At 34.8% G+C, this 25,703-nt stretch overlaps 1 protein-coding gene across 6 annotated transcripts in view; it reads left to right on the top strand.

Moving 5' to 3' along the window:
* Positions 1 to 25,703, top strand: part of MKLN1 (muskelin 1) — a 376,455-nt gene that overhangs the window by 253,621 nt on the left and 97,131 nt on the right. For all 6 annotated transcript variants that reach the window (XM_073009344.1, XM_073009343.1, XM_007982951.3 and 3 more), the window contains 3 exons: positions 7,531 to 7,600; positions 20,708 to 20,850; positions 22,435 to 22,523. In XM_073009344.1, the coding sequence (XP_072865445.1) occupies positions 7,531 to 7,600; positions 20,708 to 20,850; positions 22,435 to 22,523 (302 nt within the window). The remainder of the gene's footprint in view (positions 1 to 7,530; positions 7,601 to 20,707; positions 20,851 to 22,434; positions 22,524 to 25,703) is intronic.

Below are 25,703 nucleotides of genomic sequence, written 5' to 3' on the forward strand. Positions count from 1 at the left end.
TGTGGATGGGGTATTCCGTTTTTAAAAACAAGGGATGTTGAATTGATACCATGATTGACATATGTAGTATAAGAGGTTAACATCTCTCACTTAGTCCTGAAAATTAGAAGGAGGAAAGGCTGTATATACCATTAGTGATGGTAGATTGTATAAGTTTTTGGAAAGTAATTCAAGGGAGGGTAATAATGAACATGTTTGATAGAATACTACTATGGCAATAGGCTCTATTACCACTGCTAAGGGACTGATGTTAATAGTCATTACCCTAAACTGGTTTCTCATTTGCCTTGCAGGAGAGTGGAAATGGGTTGAGGGGAGCAACATCGTAGGAGGAAGAATTAAAAACAGTCTAGATCTTACTTTATGTTTTGAAATAAGATCCATTATTTAAAAATTTTAAGAGACAATGAGCTTTTATTAGTTTCTTTGCTGTCTTTTTCTATGTCTTTAAAATGATGGAAAAGTAGAGCCTGATGTGATTTTCTGACGGGGTGTTAGTACGTTCTCACGCTGTTATAAAGAACTACATGAGGCTGGGTGATTTGTGAAGAAAAGAGGTTTACTTGACTCACAGTTCTGTAGGCTTGATAGGAAGCATGACTGGGAGGCCTCAGGAAACAATCATGGCAGAAGGCAAAGGGGAAGCAAACACCTTCTTCTCATGGCAGCAGGAGAGAGAGAGTGAGGGGGGATGTGCCACACACCTTTAAACCATCAGATCTTGTGAGAAGTCACTCACTTTGACAAGAACAACATGGAGGAAATTCAACCCCCATGATTCAATCACCTTTTACCAGGTACCTCCCCCAACATTTGGAATTAAAATTCAACATGAGATTTGGGTGGGGACACAGAGCCAAACCATATCAGATTGCAAGTCAGTTTGCTATAAATGCAGGAAGTTTGCTGTCATGTCAACTATTATTTTCAACAATAACTATTTTTACTGTTTTTATAAATAATATATGCTATTATATATGAACAATATGACAAATATAAGAAAATAAGTAAGATATCTTAATGGTATTTATGCCTCATTTTGGGCAACTATTTGTACTTTATATAATTTGATGTACATTGGATCATATACCTGCTTGTTTGTATAATCACACACACGCACACACACACACCCCCCTGTATATAACAGGTTTTTAAAACAAGAATAGAATCTTACATGCTTCTTTGTATCCTGCATAGTAGAAATCCCTTCAAGTTTTTTATAATGGTAGTATAAAGTTCCATGATGTATGTTCTATAATTTGTTTGATAATTTCCCTGCTACCTCAGAAAATGTGGCATCAAACATTTCTATCATATGTCTTTACATACTGGTGATTTTACTTCTGTGGGATAGATTTTGAAATGAGAGTTCTAGGTGAAAGAATATGTACATTTTAGATTTTAATAAATTTTACAAGTTTACTTTCCATAAAGGCTAGGATAATGTACATGTTCGTCTTTTCTCCCCAATTTTCTGATAATTAGGGATTAATTTCATCAATTTGATGGGTAAAAAGGGTATCTTACTACTTTAATTTCTTTTTCCATGACACAGACAATATACAGGGATTTTGAGAAATATTTTTGGTCGTAGTTTATTGGCTGTTTGAATGACTCTTCAATGACTTGCATTCTGCTCATTTTCAGTTCTGTTGTTCATCTTATAAAGTATAACAACATTTTGCATACTCTAGATATGGAATCTTTGTTAGTCATATGAGTTGCAGAGATTTTTGTCCAAACTATTGCTTGTCTCCTGTTTTTCTTCATGGCACTTTTCGTAACGCAAAATTTGAAAGTTTTAATATAATCAAATGGTTACTTTTTGTTTTATAGATTGTGTGTTTCTTGGCAAAAAGATCTCTCTAACGTGTTAGGTTGTACGTATTGGCCCCTACATTTTTCCCCTAGGGTTTGTATGCATATGTGTATGTTTAAATCTTTGAGATTACTTTTTGTTGTTGTTGAGACAGAGGGTCGCTCTTATTGCCCAAACTGGAGTGCAATGGTGCGATCTCGGCTCACTGCAACCTCTGTCTCCCGGGTTCAAGCGATTCTCCTGCCTCAGTCTCCTGAGTAGCTGGGATTATAGGCGCGTGCCACGATGCCTGGCTAATTTTTTGTATTTTTAGTAGAAATGGGGTTTCACCATGTTAGCCAGGCTGGTCTCAAACTCCTGACCTCAGGTGATCTGCCTGCCTCGGCGTCCCAAAGTGTTGGGATTACAGGCGTGAGCCACGGTGCCCAGCCATGAGATTACTTTTATATGATATTAGACAGAAGTTAACTTTCTTCTGATGGATATTCAGTTGTGCATCATTTAATAAATGAATTATCAATTCCTGCTGAATTAAAATATCACCTTAATCTGATATTAAATTTCCATCTACACTAGGCTTCGTTTCTGGGTTCGTGTTTCTCTGAGCTATTATTTTTTTTCCTATTCCAGTCCTTTCTGTTTTTAATTGTAGAGGATTTAAAATGGTTTTTTAAAGGAATCTTTTTAAAATTAAAATCTTTAATTCTTACTTTTAAAAAGTGTTTTAAAAGTGACAAGATGATTTCCTGTCACTATTCTTTTTTTTAAAATAAGTTTTCTTAGCCACTTTTGTACATTTATTTTTCCCTACAAACTTTTTGCATTGTGTACTCCTTGGGTAAAATTTCGCATACCTCAAATAGTTGGCAGTCCAGCAGTGCTTGTCTTGTGGCTTTTGGTATACCACTTCCTGTGTTAGATTTCTGTGGGTCACCAGGAGACACCCCTCGGCAGTTAGATGGCTTCAACTGACACGGCAAGTTCTTCTCACCTTTAGGGCAGATTACTTCTCTTGAAGCTCTTAGCGGGGTAGAGATAGCAGATTGTCAACAGCAATACTTACGCAGTTGATGCCTGACTCTTAGGGAGAGAAGTATTCAAGGAATTCATGGTTCTTCTCCTAGGACCAAGCTTTTGTCAAGATTCTTAAAGATCTAAGCCTGTCCTCTGTAACCTGTTGGGCTCAGGAGAGATACTTAGTTGGCTTAGTGCTGGGACTGGAGATCAGCAGGAATATCTTTAAGCTTCTATCCTTCCAAACCCCCTAGGCTAACCTCACTCCATTTCTGGTCTGTATTTTATTTCTTTTTAATTTTCATTTCAATTTAGTATGAGCTTTAAGTTACAGGTAATCAGTGGGATTAATGTACTGTATCCTTTGGTGAGTCTACTTTAATTTTTTTTCTTTTGTGTGTTATTTGTTCATTTCATTATCAGATATTTATTAAGTACCGTGTGTATGGCAACATTTAGGCCTATGAAGATGTGTCACCCAGTCCTTGTCTTGTCAGCAGCATTTTGCAAAAATTTTCTTTTCTTTCTACTTAAAATACTTTCTTCACTTAGTATTTACGTTTTCTAGGTTTTCATTTTCTTCATCTTTGGCTTTCTTCTGTTTCTTATGCTTGATTCTTTTCTTCTGGACCTCCTAAATGATGGACCCCCAGAGCATAATCAATCCTTAAGCTTTTCTTCTGAGCTCTATTTCATTCCCTAAGTCATCTCACTGAATGTTGTGGCTGTAAATAGCATTGATACATTGACATCTCTGAAGAGTGTATTTTATTCAGCACTGTTATTTTCCTTGAATTTCAGCCCCAGATAGCCAACCACCATATCTCCAGTGGGCTATCTAATAGGCATGTCAAAATTCACAAGACCAAAACATATTATAACTGTTTGGCCCCCTTGATTTTGTATTTAGTGGTCCATCTGCTCATTTTTAAGATTATGACATGGCTAGCTTCCTTATGTTATTGAGGCCTGTTTCTCCTTTACTTTTCTTCATAGTAACATTATTCTTTACCACTATCTTACCAATACTTTACATTATACTTGACATATATAACATATATATATAGTTAATTTTCCAGATGCTGAGAGCTGTTAATCTCCTATTTTTAGAATCAATTTCTTCTCATATTTACTGTGGTTTTTGCTTTATTTGATTCATTACAACTGACAAATTATGTCATCATTGAATTTCTTTTTTAGAGACAGGGTCTCTCCCTGATGCCTTCTTGATTTTCTGTCTCAAATAATTTAGAAGGTATGTGGTATGCTTTTATTTCTATCTTTGTTTAATTTTAAACTTTAAATAAAATTACTTTTTTTTCTTTTTATCAACTTCAGAAACATTATTCTTTCCTACGAACTGTGAAAGATGAAGGAACTACTTCACTTCCGTGACATCTAACATTCCCCTCCCCAAATTGATTATACTTCATGATTTCTGTGGTTCCAGTTTATCATAGTTATAATGTATTAGGTTTTCCTTCATGCTTTATAACATGTATATCATTGTGATTTTTAAAAATCATTCTCATTCTTTAGCTTTTAATTGTACTGTAGTCTTTTCAGACTCAGTTCATATCTTCAGTCTTCTGTGTTCCTAATTCGTTTTTGAGAAAAAGCTTTTTTTCTGATAGGAAAGGAATTTATGTTAATTTTAGAAAATTTGAAAAAAAAACACAAGCACAAAGAAAAAAAATCACTTGTAATCTCCCTTTGAGAATTATATTAGTAACTTAGTATATGTTCTTTGCCTTTTCTCCCTGTGTATGAATGTTATCACTTTGCAACACTTGATTCTTTACACACAGTTAACTACTTTTCCCCTTCACTTACTATGTATTGAACATTTTCCTATGACATTAAAGTCAAGCTGTAGAATACATAATAATTTACATGGTATTCTGTATAGACATGTTATAATTTAATTAATCCTACATTGTTTGTTTATTTATAGCTTGCTCTTCTAAAGTGTGCTTTGATGAATGTGGATGAGTTATATCCCCTAGGTTTTGTTTTTTTTCCTTTGGATAAAGTTCTAAGAAGTGGAAGAATTCTGAGGCTTAATAGGGTGATTAAGAGCATGGACTTTGTAGTCTGACTGCCTTGGGTTCAAATCCCTACTTAGATGCATACATTTAGGCAATTTATCTTTTTCTTTTTCTTTCTTTCCTGCCTTCCCTCCCTCCTTTCTTTTCTTTTTTCTTTTCTTTCTCTTACCTTTTTCCTGCACTGTGTTTCAATTTCTTAATTTGTATACTTCAAAGATAATGGTTTATACATGGAAAACATTGTCTGGGACTCAAACACAGTCATTGTCATGGTTGTCATCATTTTTATTTAAAGGATGTACATATTTGAAATGTTTTTGCTGTCGATTAGATTTTTCTCCTGAAAAGTTACATTAATTTGCATTCCTATCAGCAAAATATAAGAGTAACATTTTACCAGCTCTGGCCAACAACTGCTGTTATAATTGTAAAATGTAGTTATTTTTGAGGGTGTGGGACTAATTTTATAGGGGCAATATATATGTTTGTCTTAATCTCCAATTTTTGATTATTGATTTTGGATTTTTTTGACCATTTTATATGGGGGTATTTATATTTAAGTGCTCTTTAAATATTCAAATTTTAGGGTTTTTTAAACAAAATTTTAGTTTTTTACAAAATTCAAATGTATTTTATGTTGCCTTTATTTTTTCTAGTTGGCTGTTTGCCTGTTAATTTGATTTTTGGTTGTTTTATGTATTTGTGTTTTGCCTTTGTGGAACATGTGTTAAAGGCAGTTGTTTTCCAAACACTGTGCTTTTTAAAAAAATTCATTCATCTATTTTTGATAATAAGTCTCTTATTTGTGATGGTATAAATAAATCTGTAATTATTAAGCACCTTCTCTTTGCCAGTATAGATCTAACTTTTAAAAAATAGAATTTTTATTGGAGAATAATTTTAGATTTATGGAAAAGTTGCAAAGATGGCACAGAGTTACTATATATGTTCTTTACTTAGTTTCCTTTGTTGCTGACATCCTGCATTACCATGATATGTTTGTCACAACTAAGATGTCAACAAGGGTACACTACTATTAACTAAATGCCACATTTTATTTGGATTTCGTTAGTTTTCTCACAAATTATTCTTTCTCTGATCCAAGATCCTGCATTACATTTAGTTGTCATGTTCATTACTGTCCTCTAGTCTGTGAGTTTCTCAGTCTTTCCTTGTTTTTTATTATACTGAGTTTGGAGGAATATTCATTTGTTTCATTGAACCTTTCTCTGATGTTTTCCTGCTGGTTAGACTGGGGTAATATCAATATGGACTCGTGTATATTTTACCACTTAATTTTTTTTAGCATTGTCCTTTCATTCTCTGTGACCCTTTGACATGATCCATACCGCCCCCTTCCTCTGCCTTTAAAAAAAAAAAAAAACGCTTCTTTTTTTCTTGTATAAGATACTCCAGGTTTATCTTCTGTATTCTCTTACCCAGCTCTGGAATCAGCCATTTCTCCAGCTACTCTTCTTTTCTTTTATTGGAGGATGGTATGTAGAAACAAATATCAGGGTGCTGGGTGTGCTTTTGGGTACTGGTGTGTCACTGCTTCTAGTCCCCCTCAGTGGACAGTTAGAAAATACTGTTTGTGCACACACACCCCTATAATTATTTATTTATATTATATTACGGTAAACACAAGTTTGCACTGATGTCTCTGATTCTAATCCAGTACCACAGGGTTCCTTCTGCTCTCCCTCCCCTTGCTTAACTGTAACGTCCCCCTCCAAAAGTGAGAAACCTGGTTCCCACATCTACCAGCCATTTACTTATTTGTTCAACCCCAGTATGTATGTAACATAGGAATTAACCCATATTCCTTGTGAAAAACAACTTTACCAAATCAAGCAGTGTTTATGTATAGCTCTGCTTGCCTTTAGCCTTACAGTTTCCAGTGCAATCACCATCTTCTAAAGTTACTTATATCAGTTCCTTTTCCACTCACAGTTCTGCTTTTGATGGTATGCTTAAAAGTGTGTCTTATTCCAAAGATGTACTTTATATATGTATAAAAAACAGATGCATGTATGATATATGTAATGAATATATAATGTAACAATATGATTGCATGCAATATTATATAATGCATGCTACATATAATATGTGTATATGGTATTTTATTTATTTTTAGGTATTTTATTGGTTTATTTTTACCTTGAAGTCTTTTTTTGTTTTAAAGACAGAGTCTTGCTATGTTGCCCAGGCTGGAATTGCTATTCACAGACATGATCCATCATAGCACACTGTGGCCTTGAACTCCAGGCCTCAAGTCTTCCTCCAAGTAGCTGAGGTTACAGACGTGTGCCACTGCACCCAGCTATTTTTACCTTAACTTCTTAAATATGTATATCTAAAGTTCATTTTGGCACTTAGTGTAAAGTGCTAATAGAACTTTTTATTTTAAACAAAAGTGGCTTATGAAAAGTCTTGATTTTTCTGTTGTTGAACATACCACCTTTGTTATATTTTAAAATCTTATATCTACTAGAAGTTTTCTGTGCTTTTCTTACTCTGTTTTGTTTTCTATTCTTATTCAAGTTCCAAACATTACATAACTTTGTGATAATTTCAGCATCTGGTAGATTATTCCTGTTTTTGCCTATTCATGTTCTTTTAATTTGTTAATACTTTTCTTTATTCTAGGAACATTTTAGTGGACAAACCAAACGACCAATCTTCAAGATGGTCTTCAGAGAGCAATTATCCTCCCCAGGTAAGATTACATGTATCCCTTAATGCTGTTTAGAAGTGAACATTTAAATAATCACTCAATTGATACTAGTTATCTGGAATCTCCTAATAGTTTATTCTCTTTTTGAGATTTTGAGGTAAATTTTTATTTTCTCTATTTTTGCTTGTTTATTACATTTTGGAAGAATTTTTATCTCATAGGCAAATGCAGTGTGAGATTTGATGAAACATGAACTTTTACTTCTGTCTACCAGAACAGTTACACTCAAGTTATTGTGTAAATGTTTAAGGAAATGTTAGTAAATTGAACTTTGACTCATGACTATCTTATGGGGAAAATAAACTTAAATAGTTTGTTATTTTATTAAAATATTATATTTCATATTAAAATAATATTTTAAATGACATCAGGACCATGTGCTAAATTTCTTTCCCCTGGTAAGTAGTGTCTGTGGTTGACTGAATTTAAAATCATTCTTTCAGTTATATGCTTTCAGCATTAATATTTATAATGTACTAGGCACACGTATATCCATATCCTTGAAGAAATTAATGCTCTGCTAGGTAAAGCAAATGGGTAAATAATACTTTATTTTTTAATTGTAGTGTAATTCATGGAGATATATATATGTGTGTATTTTTTTTTTCTCTTTGCCTACCTATTTGGATCCCCTGGTGTTTACATGTTTTATTGCAAAATACATGTCTAAAGAATATTTATTTATAATTTTTGGGAGCCACAGTGGCTCAGGCCTGTTGTCCTGGTGTATAAGGAGGTGAGGCTAGGCGTTCTAGGCGTTCGAGGCCAGCCTGGGCAACATAGAAACCTTTGATCTATGCTTTAAAAAAAAAAGTGGCCAGGTGTGGTGGCTTATGCGTGTAATCCCAGCACTTTGGGAGGCCGAGGCGGGCAGATCACAAGGTCAAGAGGTCGAGACCAGCCTGACCAACATGGTAAAACCTTGTCTCTACTAAAAATACAAAAATTAGCTGGGTGTGGTGGTGCATGCCTATAGTCCTAGCTACTCAGGAGGATGAGGCAACAGAATCGTTTGAACCCAGGAGGCAGAGGTTGCAGTGAGCCAAAATTGCACAACTGCACTCTAGCCTGGCGACAGAGTGAGACTCTGTCTCAAAAAAAAAAAAAAAAAAAAAGTGTGTATATATTTATAATTTTTATATGTAATGTAAAGAATAAAACAAATAACTTGTTTATTCATCAGCCATGTTTAGAAATGGAAAGTGATTGCTATCTTTTGAAGCCGCCTATGAGCCCTCTCTTATCTCTTTCCTCTAACCCCTCCCCAGTAACAATAATTGATGTTTTATTAAGCATTTTAAAATAATAGTCCATAGATATAGCATATAAATATTTTATGATTTAGTTTTTTTGGCTTTGACTTTGTAAAAGTAAAATATAAATTAATTCAGTTGTTTATAAATTTTCTGTGACTTGCTGTTTTTTAACATGATTTTTATTAATGTTGTTATATATAATTGCAGTTTGTTCATTTTCACTACCATATAGTATTCCTGTGTATAAATATGCCAAAATGTATTTATCCATTTTGCTGTTGATAAGCATTTAGGCTTTTTACAGTTCTGCTCTGAACGTTCTTATATGTTGTCTCCTGGTACACATGTGTAAGAGTTTCTTTAAGGTATATATACCTTGGAGTAGAATTGTTGAGTCATAGGGTGGGTGTATGTGTATTGAACTTTATCAGGTAGTAGAAAACTGTTTTACAAAGTAGTTGTAGAATTTATCCTCTCGCTGGGTGTGTATGGAAGTTGCTGTTGGGTCACGTTCTCCTCATCACTTCTATGAGTGGTTTTTATGTTTTGCCAGTCTGGTGGATTTTTCATTTTAACTCATTGTGGTTATAATTTGCCTTTTCCTATTTACATTAAAATCTCTTTGCATACGTTAATGGACTTACACTGTGTTTTTAATCATGCTTTTCTTGATTCACTTTTTCATTTTACTTATTAATAATTTTAGTGCTTGAGTTGTGGTACGTTAGTGTTTTTCATGTAGTTATTTTTATTTCTTATTAATGATCTTTTTTCTGCAAAAAAGAAAATTCAGTGATCATAACTGAAACTATGATAACCTTATTATTTTGAAATTGTCTTTATTTGTTATTGGACTATATTTTGAAGGTAGTAGAATTTAATGCTTTTCTTAACTTTTTTGTTTGCTTATTCATTCATTAAAAAATTGTTTAGTAAGTATCTATGAAGTGCCAAACTTCAGGTATTTGAATACTGTAGGGAATTCAATATTGTCTCCTCTTGATGAACCACGGGTATTGCATCAGATACCCTGAAACATTTCAATTTGATAAGTCCTATAGTAGAAGTTATCTGAAGTTTTTGTAATGAAGAAGGACTAATTTGTCATGAAAGTAAATACCATGCAATCTAGTTTTCTTCACTGTAGTTATTACTCAAATATAACTGGGGTTTTCCATGGCCAATCTCAAGGGACAACATTTTTACCAGAAAAGAAAAAATAAAATTGAAAGCAATTTCAATGTTTACTTAGTCTTATAAGAAACTGCCATGTTGGATGGAATGGGTATAGTTTTATTTTATTTTATTTTTCTTTTGAGATTGAGTTTTGCTCTTGTCACCCAGTCTGGAGTGCAGTGGCATAATCTTGGCTCACTGCAGCCTCCACCTCCTAGGCTCAAGTGATTCTCCTGCCTCAGCTTCCCGAGTGGCTGGGATTATAGGCGTGCACCACCACGCCCAGCTAATTTTTGTATTTTTAATAGATATTGGGTTTCGCCATGTTGGCCAGGCTGGCCTCGAATTCCTGACCTCAGGTGATCTGCCCACCTTGGCCACCCAAAGTGCTGGGCTTACAAGCGTGAACCATCGCACCTGGCCAGCATGGGTATAGTTTTCATGTATCGATATGTAACAGAGTCTTGCATTTCTAGTGGTTGTAAGCTATAATATTTCTTTCCCACTCTTGATCTGAAAGTTCCCAAATGCACTGAATAAAAAACAGATATATCCACGGCCGGACGTGGTGGCTCATGCCTATAATCCTAGCACTTTGGGAGGCCAAGACGGGTGGATCACTTGTGCTCAGGAGTTTGAGATCAGTCTGGGCAACCTGGTGAAACCCTGTCTCTACAAAAAATACAAAAATTAGTCAGGCATGGTGGCATGTGCTTGTAGTCCCAGATACTCAGGAGGCTGAGTTGGGAGGATTGCTTGAGCCCAGGAGGTCAAGGCTGCAGTGAGTCGAGATCATGCCACTGCACTCCAGCCTGGGTGACAGAGTGAGACCCTGTCTCAAAAAAAAAAAAAAAAAAAATACACGCACGTGCACATACACACACATATGTGCACGTGCACAAATGAAAGCTGGGGCCTTTTTTTTTTTTTTTTTTTTTTGGAAGCTGGAACCTTAAAGCAATTCATTCTCAGGATAAGAATTAAACAGAATAAATCCCCACCTCCTGGGGACTGTGGAAAGAATTGCATTGACACTCAGTAGACAAAGGGAAAATGAGGAAGAAAACTCATCTCTGAGAGGTTATAGCTGTGTATTGGTTTTTGTTCACATTTGGTAGTCAGATTCTCAATACTTGACTATCCATTAAACCTTGTGGTATGATTTGAGTTTAAAGCGATTGAGGATGAATGGTACATTTAAGGTTCTCAGCAGAAGCAAATGCAGATCTTCTCTGAAAATAGTTACCTTTATTTCTAGGCCTCAGGTATTATCCACAAATCATTATTAAAGGAAATTCAGCAGTACACACTCAAAGAGAACTAAGTATAGCAGAAAATAAGATACTTTAAGAACTAGCAGAACAAATAGCAGAACCCCCTTCCAGAATTTTAGATATTAGAATTAAAACTACTGAAAGATACTGGAATTAAGTCAACTACTTGTATTTAAAGAAATAAAAGAAATTGGATACTAAAAAGTGATGTGGCAGATTTGAAAAAGAACCAAATAAAACTTCTATAAATGAAAAATATAATAATAAAAGTCAGTTTTGACAAGACTTTCCACTAAGCACAGATAGAAAAGATGAAATAGAAGTGAAATTTTAAAAAATATTTTTGAAGGTGGTATATTGAAAATAAGGTAGTAAAGAGTGATGGAAATGAATAAGACCTACTATTTGACAGCACGACAGGCTGACTGTAGTCGATAATAACTATATATATTTTTTAAATAACATAAGGAGTGTAATTGGATTGTTTGTAACTCAAAGGATAAATGTTTGAGGTTAGGGGTACCGCATTCTCCATGATGGCTTATTTCACATTACATCCCTATATCAAAACATCTCATGTACCCCGTAAATATGTACACCTACTGTGTGCCCACAACATTTTTTTTCAAAAGTGATGGGACCAAGATTTAGAAGACTATGGGAATCCAAAAAGAACTGCTTGGGGCCACTTTTCTGCTGAGTATCCTAAACAAGTTCTAAGAGATTAAGAAGCCGAAATAGCACCTTTGGCAAACACTTGGGGCCAGGGAGATACAGGTTAGAAGCTAGAACCTGGGGTGTGGTAGGGTGGTAGACTCCTCTTGCTCTGGGTTAAGTCCCTGAAGCTATGTCTGAAGAGAAAGTGTGAACCAGAAATAGTCGGGCCCTCACAGGGGGTGAAGCCCAGTTTCGTATCCCAGTACTTGAAACTGGATTAAAATAATCAAGAATTGATAGTATCCCTAGCAATAGACCTACAGTAGAAGATATACTTTTTTAGGAAGCTGATACCCTAGGCATCTAGTTACTTTTAGTTTTTCATATTTGGTGTATATCAAAATAGAAGGATTTACAGATAATAGGAGTTTTAGGTATAAGTCTTAAAATAAGTCCCCTTGCTATGTGAAAGGAAAAAAGGAGATGAAAATTAATATTGAAATTTTGGCAAAGAACCGAAAACTGTATAAAAAAGGATCAAAATAAAAATGAAAAAGACAATACCCAAAATGCAGATTGCATTTATGAGAATAAAATAAGAATGTATGCAAAAGCATTTTCTGCAATTTAGTATACTTTATGTAAAGTAGCAGTATTATTATAGGCAGGTATTGCTAAGAAAATAATTGTTGCCTGTAATATAATATTGCAGATGTAAAAAGTTACATTTTAGTGTATTCTAATAATAAGCTATTACATGACCTGCTTGTTTCAAATCACTTAAGAGGATAATCATGCTATATAAATTAGTTTTATTTAGTTTTGAATAAGGAGAAACCATATTTCACTGAATGTTGATGTGGTTTTTAATTCTTCCCATAATCATACGGTAATTGCAAGGATTAGGATAAACGTAGTAGCACTTTGCTGCCCTTAAACTATGGCAAGTATTTTGGTTTCATATACAGTTGATTCTGGTTATTCACAGTAGTTATGTCCTATAAAGTAGTCATGAACAGTGATTTAACAAGTACTGAACCATTGCTCCTAGGAAAATACAGGGTTAGGTTCCTGTGAGTCTTCAGTTACAATATTTCCATCAGCTAATCAATATATAATCTTGTCTTATGTATGTTTCTGTTTAAAGAAACTTTAATATAGGTATTTTTTATTCATTAACATTGAATTCACAGCCAACAATACTATAACTTATATCATAATGATGTTTATCTAACACATGTATTTTCTCCATAAGGCATATCATTTACTTAAACTACCTTGGAAGAAGCTTATAATTGCAGTAAAAGAGTTATGATCTAACCCTTATGTCAATTAAAAAGACATTTGCAACTGCCTATACATTTTAACCAACCCTAGAGAGTTTTCACCAGTCATCTTGAAAGACACGTTTTCCGTGACAGTATCAGTAACTATTGTAACCACATATTTGATGACAGAGAAGGGTGACGTTGTATCTTTAAAGGATTTATGGGATTTTCATTCATGCTACATTTACTCTACCAGCACAGATGATCCAGAATTAACAGCAATGTTTTCTCATTAAGGTCTCAAAATATTGCCTGTATCACTGTGAAAATGACTTTAACGTTTTTGTTTATACAAATTACAAATACTAAAAGTGAGAATCAAAAAGGAGATAAAAGCATAAGAACTTTAAAAGAAATTAGAAATCACCTGAATTCCATCATCCTGACCTCACCACCACTACCACCACCACCACTGCTGTCATTTTGAAGATAGTTCAGCTTAACTCTATGCATACACTCACACAGACACATATGTTACATAAGTGGAATACCATACATGTAGGTTTTTTAAATAGGATTAACAAAATAATTGTTTTCTTTTTTTGTCCTCTCATCTCCTCTTCTCTAATAACCAATGCTAACAATCAGGTTTGTGCTCATTCATATCTTTATATGGGTTCATTGCATCAAATACAAATTTAAACATGTACATGCATACGTCTGTGTGTACTCACAAACATACTGGCAAGTGCAAGTGTCATTATTCAGGTAATGATAGCAGGATCTTGTTACCTATTTGATTTCTATTGTATGAATATCTCACAGTTTGTTTATCCATATACCTGTTGATGAACATTGAATCGTTTTCCAATTTTGGGCTATTACAAAGATGTGCTAAGTATTAATATAGAAGTGGCTGAATATGGTGGCTCATGCCTGTAATCCCAGCACTTTGGGAGGTCGAGGCAGGCAGATCACTTGAGGCCAGGAGTTCGAGACCAGTCTGGCCAACATGGCAAAACCCCATATCCACTAAAAATGCAAAAAATTAGCCAGGCGTGGTAGCTCATGCCTGTAATCTTAGCTACTTGGGGGGCTGAGGCACAAGAATCACTTGAACGTGGGAGGCAGAGGTTGCAGTGAGCCAAGATCTTGTCACTGTACTCTAGTCGGGGCGACAGACAAGGCGAGACTCTGTCTCCAAAAAAAAAAAAAAAAAAAAATTAATACACAAGTCTTTGTGGTTTTAATTTGCATTTTTAAAATGATTAATGATGTTACCATTTTTTGTATGCTTGTTGCCTTCTTGACTGTTTTCTGGTGAAGTGTCTGTTCAAAAGGTTTGTCATTTTGAAATTTGTTGTTTTCTTGTTAAGTTTCGAGAGTTCTCTGTATGTTTTGTATTTAAGTTCTTTATCAGATTTATATATGATTTGCAAATATTTTCTTTGCATCCATCGTTTCCCCTTCCTGTTCTCACCACTCACTGCCCCAGCCTTCCTTCTGTTCCAATATTAGAGGGAATCATCATTAAGCATGATGCTTAGCTATGGATATTTTATTTTATTTTATTTTATTTTATATTTTATTTTTGAGACTGAGTCTCACTCTGTCTCCCAGGCTGGAGTGCAGTGGCACGATCTCAGCTCACTGCATGCTCTGCCCCCCAGGTTCATGCCATTCTCCTGTCTCAGCCTCCTGAGTAGCTGGGACTGCAGGTGCCTGCCACCACACCTGGCTAATTTTTTTGTATTTTTAGTAGAGATGGCGTTTCACTGTGTTAGCCAGGATGGTGTCAATCTCCTGACCTCGTGATCTGCTTGCCTTGGCCTCCCAAAGTGCTGGGATTACAGGCATGAGCCACTGCACCCCGCCAGCTATGGATATTTTATATATGCCCTGTGTTAGTTTGAGAAAATTTCCTCCTGTTTGAAGTTTTCTGAGAATTTCTAATCCTGAATGGGTATCGAATTTTGTTGCTATTGTTCCACACCTTAAAACCTTTTTATGTTTCTCTATTTGTCCTAGAGCAGAGTCAAAATTTCTTAACATGGCCACAAATTACAGCTCCTTCCAGCAGAAGGTGCAGGCTCTTCTACCTCATGAGTCTTGGTTGGTCTTGTGATTTTCTTTGACCAACAGAGAAGTCTAAGGAAGTGATATTGCAACTTCTAAGCAAGGCCTATAGAAACTTAGAGATAACTGTGCTTGAGGAAAGCCCGTCTAGCTTCTTTGAGGTTGAAAGCCCAATCCCAGTTATCCCCAGCCTTCCCATTCGCCACTCCAATTAAGCCCAGTCCCCTAGCCAATCCATCAGCTTAATACAACTACATGAATGAATCCAGGAGCTACCAATGGAAAAGCTGTCTAGCAGACCCACAGAATCATGAGAAATCATGAACCACTGTTGTTTTAAGACACTGGAGTGATTTATTACATAACCTCAGATATACATAGATATAAAATCTGGACTTTTCTAGTCTCATTTTTGTACTTCCTGTTTCTTTGCCAGTTCTTCCCATCAAAGTAAATGATATCACCAGCTACCCTGTTATTCAAGTCAGAAACTACGTCATCATCCTTGATGCCTCCTCTTTTTTCCCTGCATGCAATCTGTCACCAAATCCCATCAATTATTTCTCCAAAATGTGTGTCAAAACTGTCTACTCTTGTCCATCTCTGCACTCTTCTAGTCCAAGTCTCCTTCATCTCACCTGTTTCCTGAGTTTATTGTGACAGCATCCTAACTGGTCTGCTAGTTCTTTTAATCCACTCTCTGTAATGCACATTGTGTGCATATGTGTGTGAAATGTTAATAAGATCATAGCTTTTTGTTGTGCTTAGTAGATCCCATTGCATTTATAATTCAGACTCCATGTAATTGCACAAACTGCATGATCTGGTGACTGCCTGCCTCTTCATTTTCAGCACATACCATTTTCTGCCCTGCCTACTAGGCTGCGACTGACCACACTGACATTTTAATAGCGGTACCTAGAGTTAATTTTCATAAGCATTCACTGCTTTTTTTTTTTTTTTTTTTTTTTTTTTTTGCCTGGCTGGCTCTGTGCAGTAGATTGAATGGTCTCTCCCCCAACCCCTACCAAGATATGTGACATCTCAGAATGTAACCTTATTTGGAATAAAGTGTTAGTAAATGTAATTAAGGTAGGAATCTCGAGGCGAGAGCATCTTTAATTAGAGTGGCCTGTAAATCCAATGACAAGTGACCTTACTAGACACAGAAAAGACACAGATACAGGGAAGAAAGATATGTGAAGATGGGTAGCAGAGATAGGAGTTACGCTGTCACAAGCCAAAAATAATCAAGAGCCACCAGATACTGGAAGAGGCAAAGAAGGATCCTTTCCGCGATCCTTTGAAGGGAGAATGGTACTTCTGTCACTGTAATTTAAGACTTCAGCCTCCAGAACTGTGAGAAAATAAATTTCTGTTGTTTTAAGCCATTGATTTGTTACAATTTGTTATGGAAACCCAGGGAAACTAATACACCCTATCTCACCACTGCACTCCAGCCTTGGCAACAGAGTGAGACACTGTCTTTTAAAAAAAAAAAAAAAAAAGAAAAGAGAAGGAAAAAGGAAGAGTTGGAAAAAATGGAAGTTGAAAAACTTACCAATAAAGTTAAAATGTGATTCAAACATTTAAAATTTTACCCGCAATGTTCTTCAGTCAGACCACTATGTTTTACTTTAGATATTCTAGATTTTTATTTTATTTTTAATAGCAAAAATTCTGTCGATATTTGGTTGTTAATACTACTATATATGTACAAACATGCTTTTCATTGGTTTTAGGCATTTAGTATATGGGATAATGGATAGTGTACAACAATTTGTATAAAGGCCCATTTTTACTATTACAGTTACAAGGCTATGCTAAATGAATTGTCAGGGAAAGGTGATGTCTGAGACTTAAAAGGACAACTGAAGAGTGAGAGGAAGGGGGATATACGGGGATGAAGGGAGTGTGAGTTAACAAAAAAGATGTGAATATCTACCTATATTATCTTAAATATGCAAAGATAAAGAGTGCGAACAGACCTGTATCATCTGTTCAGTATGCAGTTGTATTCTTAAAGAAACTTTGTATTACCAAAAGACACATTACTACACCTATTAATTTAATAGGAATAAAGAAGGTTAATGACTAGAGAATATCAGTTTAATAGTAAACAGTCCTTATAAAGTAGTGGTTAAAGCTTTGGTCAGCTGGGGTCAGTGAATCAGTAGAAATGCTTTTAGCTTCAACTAACAGAAGATTCTGTTACAGTGGATTAAACAAATAGGTTTTCTGGTTGTTGTTCCCTACGTAAGAAAACTAGAGAAGATTAAATTACTAATTTACAGAAAATAAACATTGAGGTAGGGGGTGTAGTCAGCAAAATCCAGACTGTGGGAAAGTCTTAAGGACAAACAACCCAGTTTCTTCAGCAAAAAATTTAAAGGGGGAAAAATGCAATTGAGAGACACCAGTGTATTAAAAGTTACTTAAGAGGTGTATTAACCAATCATAATTCATGAACCTTATTTGAACTTCAAACTAGAAAAAACATTTTTTTTAATTAGACAATTGTGGATTTGTGAACAGTGACAGGATTTTTTGATGCCATTATATTAAGGAGCTACTGTTATTTTTTTTCTGGTATGTAACAGTATCATGAATATTCTTTACGTCTGTATCTTGTGGAGAAATGTACTAAAATATGTACAGTTAATATGGGTGGAATTTATACAGGTTAAAGTGGCTGTGAATGAAAAGGTAAAACTGGAGGCAGGCTGCTGCTGATGAGAGTTGAGTGGCTCACTAATGTTTGTTATCTTTGAGATTCTCTTGGCCATTTCTCTTCATGGTTGCACAGTGATTTTTGCAGTTGTAACTGTTCGTATAGCAAAGAGGCAGAAGAAGAGGTAGCATTTGTTTCAGAAAGCAAAAATTAACCCATTACAAATTGCTGCTTGCATCTCATTGACCTTTGTCATATGTCTACCCTTGCCTGGAGGATATCTAGGAAGAACTAGGGTGGGAATGGAAGTTGGGTCAGCCAACCAACAGTGTAAGCCAGAAGCAGATGACTGATTTTTGATCTCAACTCTGTCATTTATTAACTGTATAACTATATTTCTTCATCTGTAAAATGAGGATGAAGAGAGTAACCTGTGTTCATATATTCCTCCCACTACTACTGTGAGTGAGCTATTGCATGTAAAAGTCTCAGCAGTGTGCCAAATAAGAAGTTAGTGCTCACAAAATATTAGGGTTATTTTCATTACCATTCTTGTCACCACCACCTTAATTCTTTTTTTATTGAGGTAAAATTCACACATAATATAAAGTTAGCCATTTTAAAGTGTATAATTCAGTGACATTTAGTGCATTTACAGAATTGAGCAACTATCACCTCCATCTAGTTCCAAAATATTTTCATTGTTCACAAAGAAACTTCATATACCCAGTAAGGAGTATCTCCCTTTCGATCTCAGCCCAGCTTTTCACAACCACTAATCTGCTTTATGCCTCTATGCATATACTTGTTCTGGGTAAGTCAGATACCTTTTGTATCTGGGTTGCTTCCATCTTTTGGCTATTGTGAACAGTATCCCTGTGAACATTCATGTACAACTGTTTATGTGTATACCTTCTTTTTTTTTTTCCACTTCATTTGGGTTTATACCTAGGAGTGGATGCTCTTGGTCATGTGGTAATTCTGCTTAACTTTTTGAGGCACTGCCAAATGATTTTTCACAGTGTATCTACCATTTTACATTCCTGCCAGCAATGCATGAGAGTTTCAATTTCTTTACAGCTTTGTCAACACTTATTGTTTTGCATTTTTAAATTATTATTATTATTGCTATCCTAGTGGATGTGAAATCGTATTTTGTGGTTTTGATTTACATTTTCCTGGTGACTAATGATGTTAAGCATCTTTTCATGTGCCTGTTGGCCATTTGTTTACTTTCTTTGGAGAAAGGGCCATTCAGGTCCTTTATCTATTTTTAAGTTGGGTTGTTTGTCTTTTTGTTATTAAATTGTAAGGGCATTTTTAATATATTCCAGATACCAGACTCTTATCAGATACATGATTTGCAAATATTTTCTCCCATTCTATAGGATGTCTTTTCACTTTCTTGATAGTATCCTTTGATACTAAAGTTTTAGTTTTGATGAAATCCAATTTATTTTATTTTGTTTGTACTTTTGCTGTCATATCTAAGAATCCATTGCCAAATCCAAAGTCATGAAGATTTGCCTGTAGTTTTTGTCTAAGATGTTTAAATTTTTAGCTCTTATATTTAGGTCTTCAGTCTTTTTTTTTTTTTTCTTTTCTTTTTTTCTTTTTTTCCGAGCTGGAGTCTTGCTCTGTCACCCAAGCTGGAGTGAAGTGGCGTGATCTTGGCTCACGGCAACCTCCGCCTCTGTGGTTCGGGCAATTCTCCTGCCTCAGCCTCCTGAGTAGCTGGGATTATAGGCACCTGCCACCATGCCCAGCTAATTTTTGTATTTTTAGTAGAGACGGGGTTTCACCGTGTTGGCCAGGCTGGTCTTGAACCCCTGATCTTGTGATCCACCCTCCTTGGCCTCCCAAAGTGCTGGGATTACAGGTGTGAGCCACCGCACCCGGCCAGGTCTTCAGTCCTAAAGGATTGATGTTGGATCAGTTTTTATCCATTTTGAGTTGATTTTTGTGTGTGATAAGAGGCAGCAGGACCAGCAAGTTTATTCTTACCACCTTTATCATCCAGTATCATGAAGCATGACGTCTCTCCAACAAAACATCTGAATTGTTTTTCTGAATAGCTTTTCCAGCATGTGTTCAAGCAGTGGTGATTTTCTTCTTAATTTTTATAATAGAGAACTGTCTGCATGATGTAAATTGTTCTCTATTTAATTGATCCCATTTTATCCAATGTGCAGTAGGAAAACGAGCTACATTAGACATATCTAGAGTAGATGTGGGTTTTAAATTTGTAAACTTGGCAGGGTTGATTAGTAAATCTTTGCTTCTAGATCTAAAAATTTTAGTGCTGCCTTGAAACATTGATTTAGTTATTGAAGTAGAGTCCATAAGAATATGTAATTGCTATTTTTGTATTCTAATCTTGTTTTATTTGGTTTTGCATAGTCTGGTTATATCTTTTATTGAATACCATTCTTTGATTAGAAGTTATCTCACTAGTTCTTTTTTTCCCCCTTCACCTGCAGTGTTGGGGATAATGTAGTTTTTGGGATCTACTGGAGTGAAAAGTGGTTCTGGTGGGATAACCTTTAAAAGGCTGTTATGTACTATTCAATAACTTTAAAAAAAAAATCTGCTAGTACAGGATGGACAAGGATGAACCTTATATATTCTCCTGTTAACTGGCAATAGTTTTAAAGTTGTCTAACATTTGTTTTAAACAGAAGAGGATAAAATTTGGTTGTTTCTGTTTTTAGTACTTGATTCTAAAACTCGAAAGACCTGCTATAGTTCAGAATATCACATTTGGAAAATATGAGAAAACTCATGTTTGCAATTTGAAGAAATTTAAAGTCTTTGGTGGCATGAATGAAGAGAATATGACAGAGCTGTTGTCCAGGTGAGTTATGGTTATGGGGAAGAGAGCTGTCTTCTAAACAAAATGTAGTCTTAGTCTCTTTGTAGCTAATCTGCATGGTTTGATTTTTCTTTCAAAGGAGAAAAGAATATTCCTTCTCTTCTATTCCTAATGCCTTAGTTTAATACTGTGGGTTGAGTTAGCTTTCTTTCTTTTTTTTTTTTTTTTAAACCAACAGACCCTAGTTAATATTTTTACCAAAGAAGAATCAAACCTTTTTGTTTCTTCCTTTTTTAATTGTATTTTTGAGCTGTTAATGACTTCAGAAATATTTTCAGCATTAATAAATTTTTTTGCTATAATTTTTGCTATAAAAAAATACAGGCTCTATCCAAAACGCTAAGATTAATTGCCTTAATCCAGAAGCAGTGGTTTACTGTAAGTTGGAGACTAAAAAGAGGAATGTTTTATAAATTGAAAGATGCATGCCTGTCACTTGGAAGGAGCTCAGTAAATTTGAGTTTTAGTAGTATTAGACAACCAGGAATGAATGTGTTAATTTGCTGCCCAGCAAATGAAAAATCAGATAGCTAATGGAATGGACAAATGAAACCATGGAAATTTAGAATATATTTGTGATGACTGGGCACAGTGGCTCACGCCTGTAATCCCAGTACTTTGGGAGGCTAAGGCAGGTGGATCACAAGGTCAGGAGTTCAAGACCAGCCTGGCAAACATAGTGAAACCCTGTCTCTAATAAAAATACAAAAATTAGCTGGGCATGGTAGTGGGCAACTGTAATCCCATCTACTTGGGAGGCTGAGGCAGGAGAATTGCTTGAACCTGGGAGTCGGAGGTTGCAGTGAGCCGAGATCACGCCGCTGCACTCCAGCCGGGGCAACACAGCAAGACTGTCTCAAAAAAAAAACAAAGAATGTATTTGTGATATGGTATGGCCCATTAACATAATATTTTATATAAGCAAATACTCTATGCTGTATTTGATTTCAGTCATGAAAGTACTTCAGGAAATATAGCAACCTGAGGGTGAATGACTTTCCCATAAATCCTTGTGTCAGTCCTAGTTGTTTAAGTAGAGAGGTGATATGCATTTATTTTTATTTAGGATAAAGCAGATGCTATTAAACAGAGTAAGGCTGGCTTTGAAAATTTGTTGAACTATAAAGGAAACATTGGCATCTCAGAATTAAATAACTAAATTCTTCGGCGAATTCTAATATGTGGTTTTGTTTAAGTTGTCAGATTTGACTGTGAATTGTTTTTTAATTTCCTTCTTACCATTTGAAAATTTTGTTATATTCAGTTATCCATTCAGGACACTAGGCCCTGTCACACATTTTTAAGCACTTTAGCTATATTCTTTATAATACTGAACATTTTTCATTAATTCTCATATAATTAAGAGAATCCAGTTATAATGCTGTTGATTTGAATGTGCTAGTTTTGACCTATATGCCCATGTTTAACTACTTGTTTATATTGTCTTGGTCATAATATTTTGAGCATTAGTTTGAACTTAAAACCTGAGTATGCATTAGTTCGTGTTCTAGTACATTTACTAAATTATGAAGTCAGATTTAACAGCCTTATTTTTTTTTCCTACAGTGGCTTAAAGAATGATTATAACAAAGAAACATTCACCTTGAAGCATAAAATTGACGAACAGATGTTCCCTTGTCGATTCATTAAAATAGGTAAGGTTTTAGCATTTGGGAATAGAAACAAATTCTTGGTATCATTAGTCAGCAAACTATAGCCCATAGACCAAATCCTGCAGGCCTCTCGTTTTTTTAAATACAATTTTATGGGAACATTGCTGCACTGGTTTGTTTACGTATTGTCTGCATCTGCTTTTGTGCTACAGAAGTAGACTTGAGTAGTTGCAAGAGACCACATAGTCCACAGAGCCCACTAAATTTACTCTTTGGCCCTTTACAGGAGAAGTTTGCTGACTTCTGCTTTATAAAATTCATTACTAAATGGCAGTTATTTCAAGTGGAATCTTTTCCATATGTTTTCTCATTTGAAAGTTTTCTTAGATTTTATGGGATCTAGAGATTTGATTGCCTTAATTTTATGGAAGGTTTATCACTTATACTAAAACGATAGTATTCTAAAACCAAATACTGATAAAATCCTTAAGGCAGTATGTTATGGTTATTATCTGTTATGTTCTTTTATTTTATTTATTTTTTTTAGTTAAATGCTGGTCAGACCCATTAAATTTATTTAATAACCCATCGATAGGTTATAAATCACTGTTTGAAAAATATTACCTTAAGGCATATATTTCTTTAGCAAGTATTTTAGCTTAAAAAAGTATTTATAATGCATCCTCAAAATGAGTATTTTTCAGGTGATTTTGTTTCCTTTAGGATTTATTATTTAGAAGGTAGGGAAGTTGAGGACTTAAATCCTGGCTAACACGGTGAAACCCCATCTCTACTAAAAATACAAAAAAAAATTAGCCAGGCATGGGCGCCTGTAGTCCCAGCTACTTGGGGAGCTGAGGTGGGAGAATGGCGTGAACCCATTAGGCAGAGCTCGCAGTGAGCCGAGATCACGCCACTGTGCTCCAACCTGGGAGACAGAGCGAGACTCCATCTCAAAAAAAAAAAAAAAAAACAAACAAACAAATCTTCTAATTTATAACCATGTTGCATACTTTTGAGAATATTATATTAATATGGGGATTAAAGTGAATTAGATACTTTGAAGAATAATAATAAAAGCCAGATTCCACATTTTGATTTGGGAAAATAATTACTCTTTTGGAACAAACAGAGTCATTGTTTGCCAATCTATCAAGAGTTGCTGCCGTTTTGTTTTGTGACTCAGATAGTTCTGTTGGGCAAAAGAATATTTGAGGTCTTAAGAAAGACTGCTTATATACAGAAACTGTTTTTGGAACAGTTGGATTCTAATATGTCACTTAGTAGTAGTATAATTTCTGTTATAATAAATACTTATAAATAAAAACCTATATTCTATTTTCTTATAAGAATTTATGAGCAAGCAAATTTTAAAAATAAATTTAACTTTCGGTTATTTCCTTCTTTTGTAGTGAGTAATGTTTTCATCAGTATTTAGATTTACCAGTTCCTAAAGACCTTTGCATAGCTTTAACAATTTTATGATTTTATATTTCAAGTATACAAGCAGTGGAAATGGGAATCTTTTCTAGCTCTGTCAGCCTTTTTTCCCCTTTCTTTTCTTTTTTGCTGAGTAGTTGAATATGTGCACTTAAAAAATTTACCCCCAGCTTTACTAAGGTATAATTGACAAATAATTATATATATATTTATGGTTTACAATGTGATGTTTTGACATATGAATACATTGTGAAATTATTAAATCGAGCTAATTAACATATCCCTCACCTCACATACTTAAGATTTTTTTGTGGTGAGAACATTTAAGATCTACTCTCTGAGCAATTTTCAGTTGTTATTACTGTAGTCACCATGCTGTGCAGCAGATCTCATTCTAGATGTAGAACAGTAGATAAGTTCTACAGTAGAACTTACTCTTCCTGTTTGACTGAAACTTTTTACCCTTTCACCAACAACCACCCATTTCTCCCATCACCTTTTTAATTATAGGGCATAATGATGTCTTTTACTTGATCTAGGGTTAGTTTTATGGTATTTGGCAAAATGTTAATTGGAGCTTTCCAAATAATAGTAGACACTTATTAGCCCATTTTCTATTTAGAATATTAATATATAGATAACTTAGTATGTCTTACTTTTCTCTAAAAGATGTTAATACCAGTCAGCAGTATCTGCTTCCCAACCCTTTCCCAACATTCTCTTAAGAACTTTTTGTTTTAAGTAATATAAAAGGCCATATGTTAGGTCAGTAGTTGTAGTTTGTCGTATTTTCTTCAAAAGTTATTCCAGTAGAGGACTTGAATGATGTATAGCTCATTCTTGGTGGTAATTTAGCACAGACATTTATTTGGTTCAGGTAAATTGTTAGAATTTGACTTAAAAGAAAAAAAGCCTTTGAGTATTTTACATCTGTGTTCTATAGTGACATGTTTGAAAGATCTTGCTGTATTTAAAAAACAAGTTAATGCCTACACGGCACAATTTCTAAATTTAGTCAGCCTTCAATTATTCACAGTAATGGAGGAGAATAGAAGCAAGGCTAACACAATGGCAGATCATCTCCAAGTTGTTCATTGACATGTAACTATAATAATTTTCATTTATAATGAATATAGCTTATTCATTTAAGTTTTGCTTAAAGCAAATTGAAGTAAGTTTGGTCATAAATTGTTTACAAGGAAAATAGCCCACATTTCTACTGTGTGGCAGGGGTTAAGTTTTAAGATCTGTTGTGCGTAATTCAGAGTACCAGCAAAGCTGAACTAATATCATTGGACTGCCTTCCTTCGGGTAAATTTTACTTTCTTAAGTTACCTTTTGTATAAAATGAGGATGTTAATGCTTTTTCTGTCTAATGGTAGGATAGGTAGCTATATTGGATATTTTCTTGAGTTCTGTTCTAGTTTGTGGATCTGGGGTTTTAATTTAAGAGTGCATTTATGGAAGAAATGATTTCATTTTGGATATCTCTTTTGTGCATTTTTATACTTATATTTTTAAAGCTTGTGTTTACATGCCTTCTTACATGTAGTATTTTAGGGACTTTGATGGGAATTAGTGTAGAAGGAGAGTTGGCCTTAGAAAGAAGCTTGGTTTTAGATAAGACCTAGAGGTAAAAGGAAAATTTAGTAACAGAGGTGAGTTATTAATTGGGAGACTGGATTCCCGAGGGCAAGTTAAAGTTTGGGAAGGGAAACCTCAGCAGGAGACTAGATCAGAGGAAAGTAAACATAAAGTAGAATGGGATGAGGGTATTGGTTA

This window comes from Chlorocebus sabaeus, chromosome 21, assembly GCF_047675955.1.
Source record: "Chlorocebus sabaeus isolate Y175 chromosome 21, mChlSab1.0.hap1, whole genome shotgun sequence".
NCBI classification, from domain to species: Eukaryota; Metazoa; Chordata; class Mammalia; order Primates; family Cercopithecidae; genus Chlorocebus; species Chlorocebus sabaeus.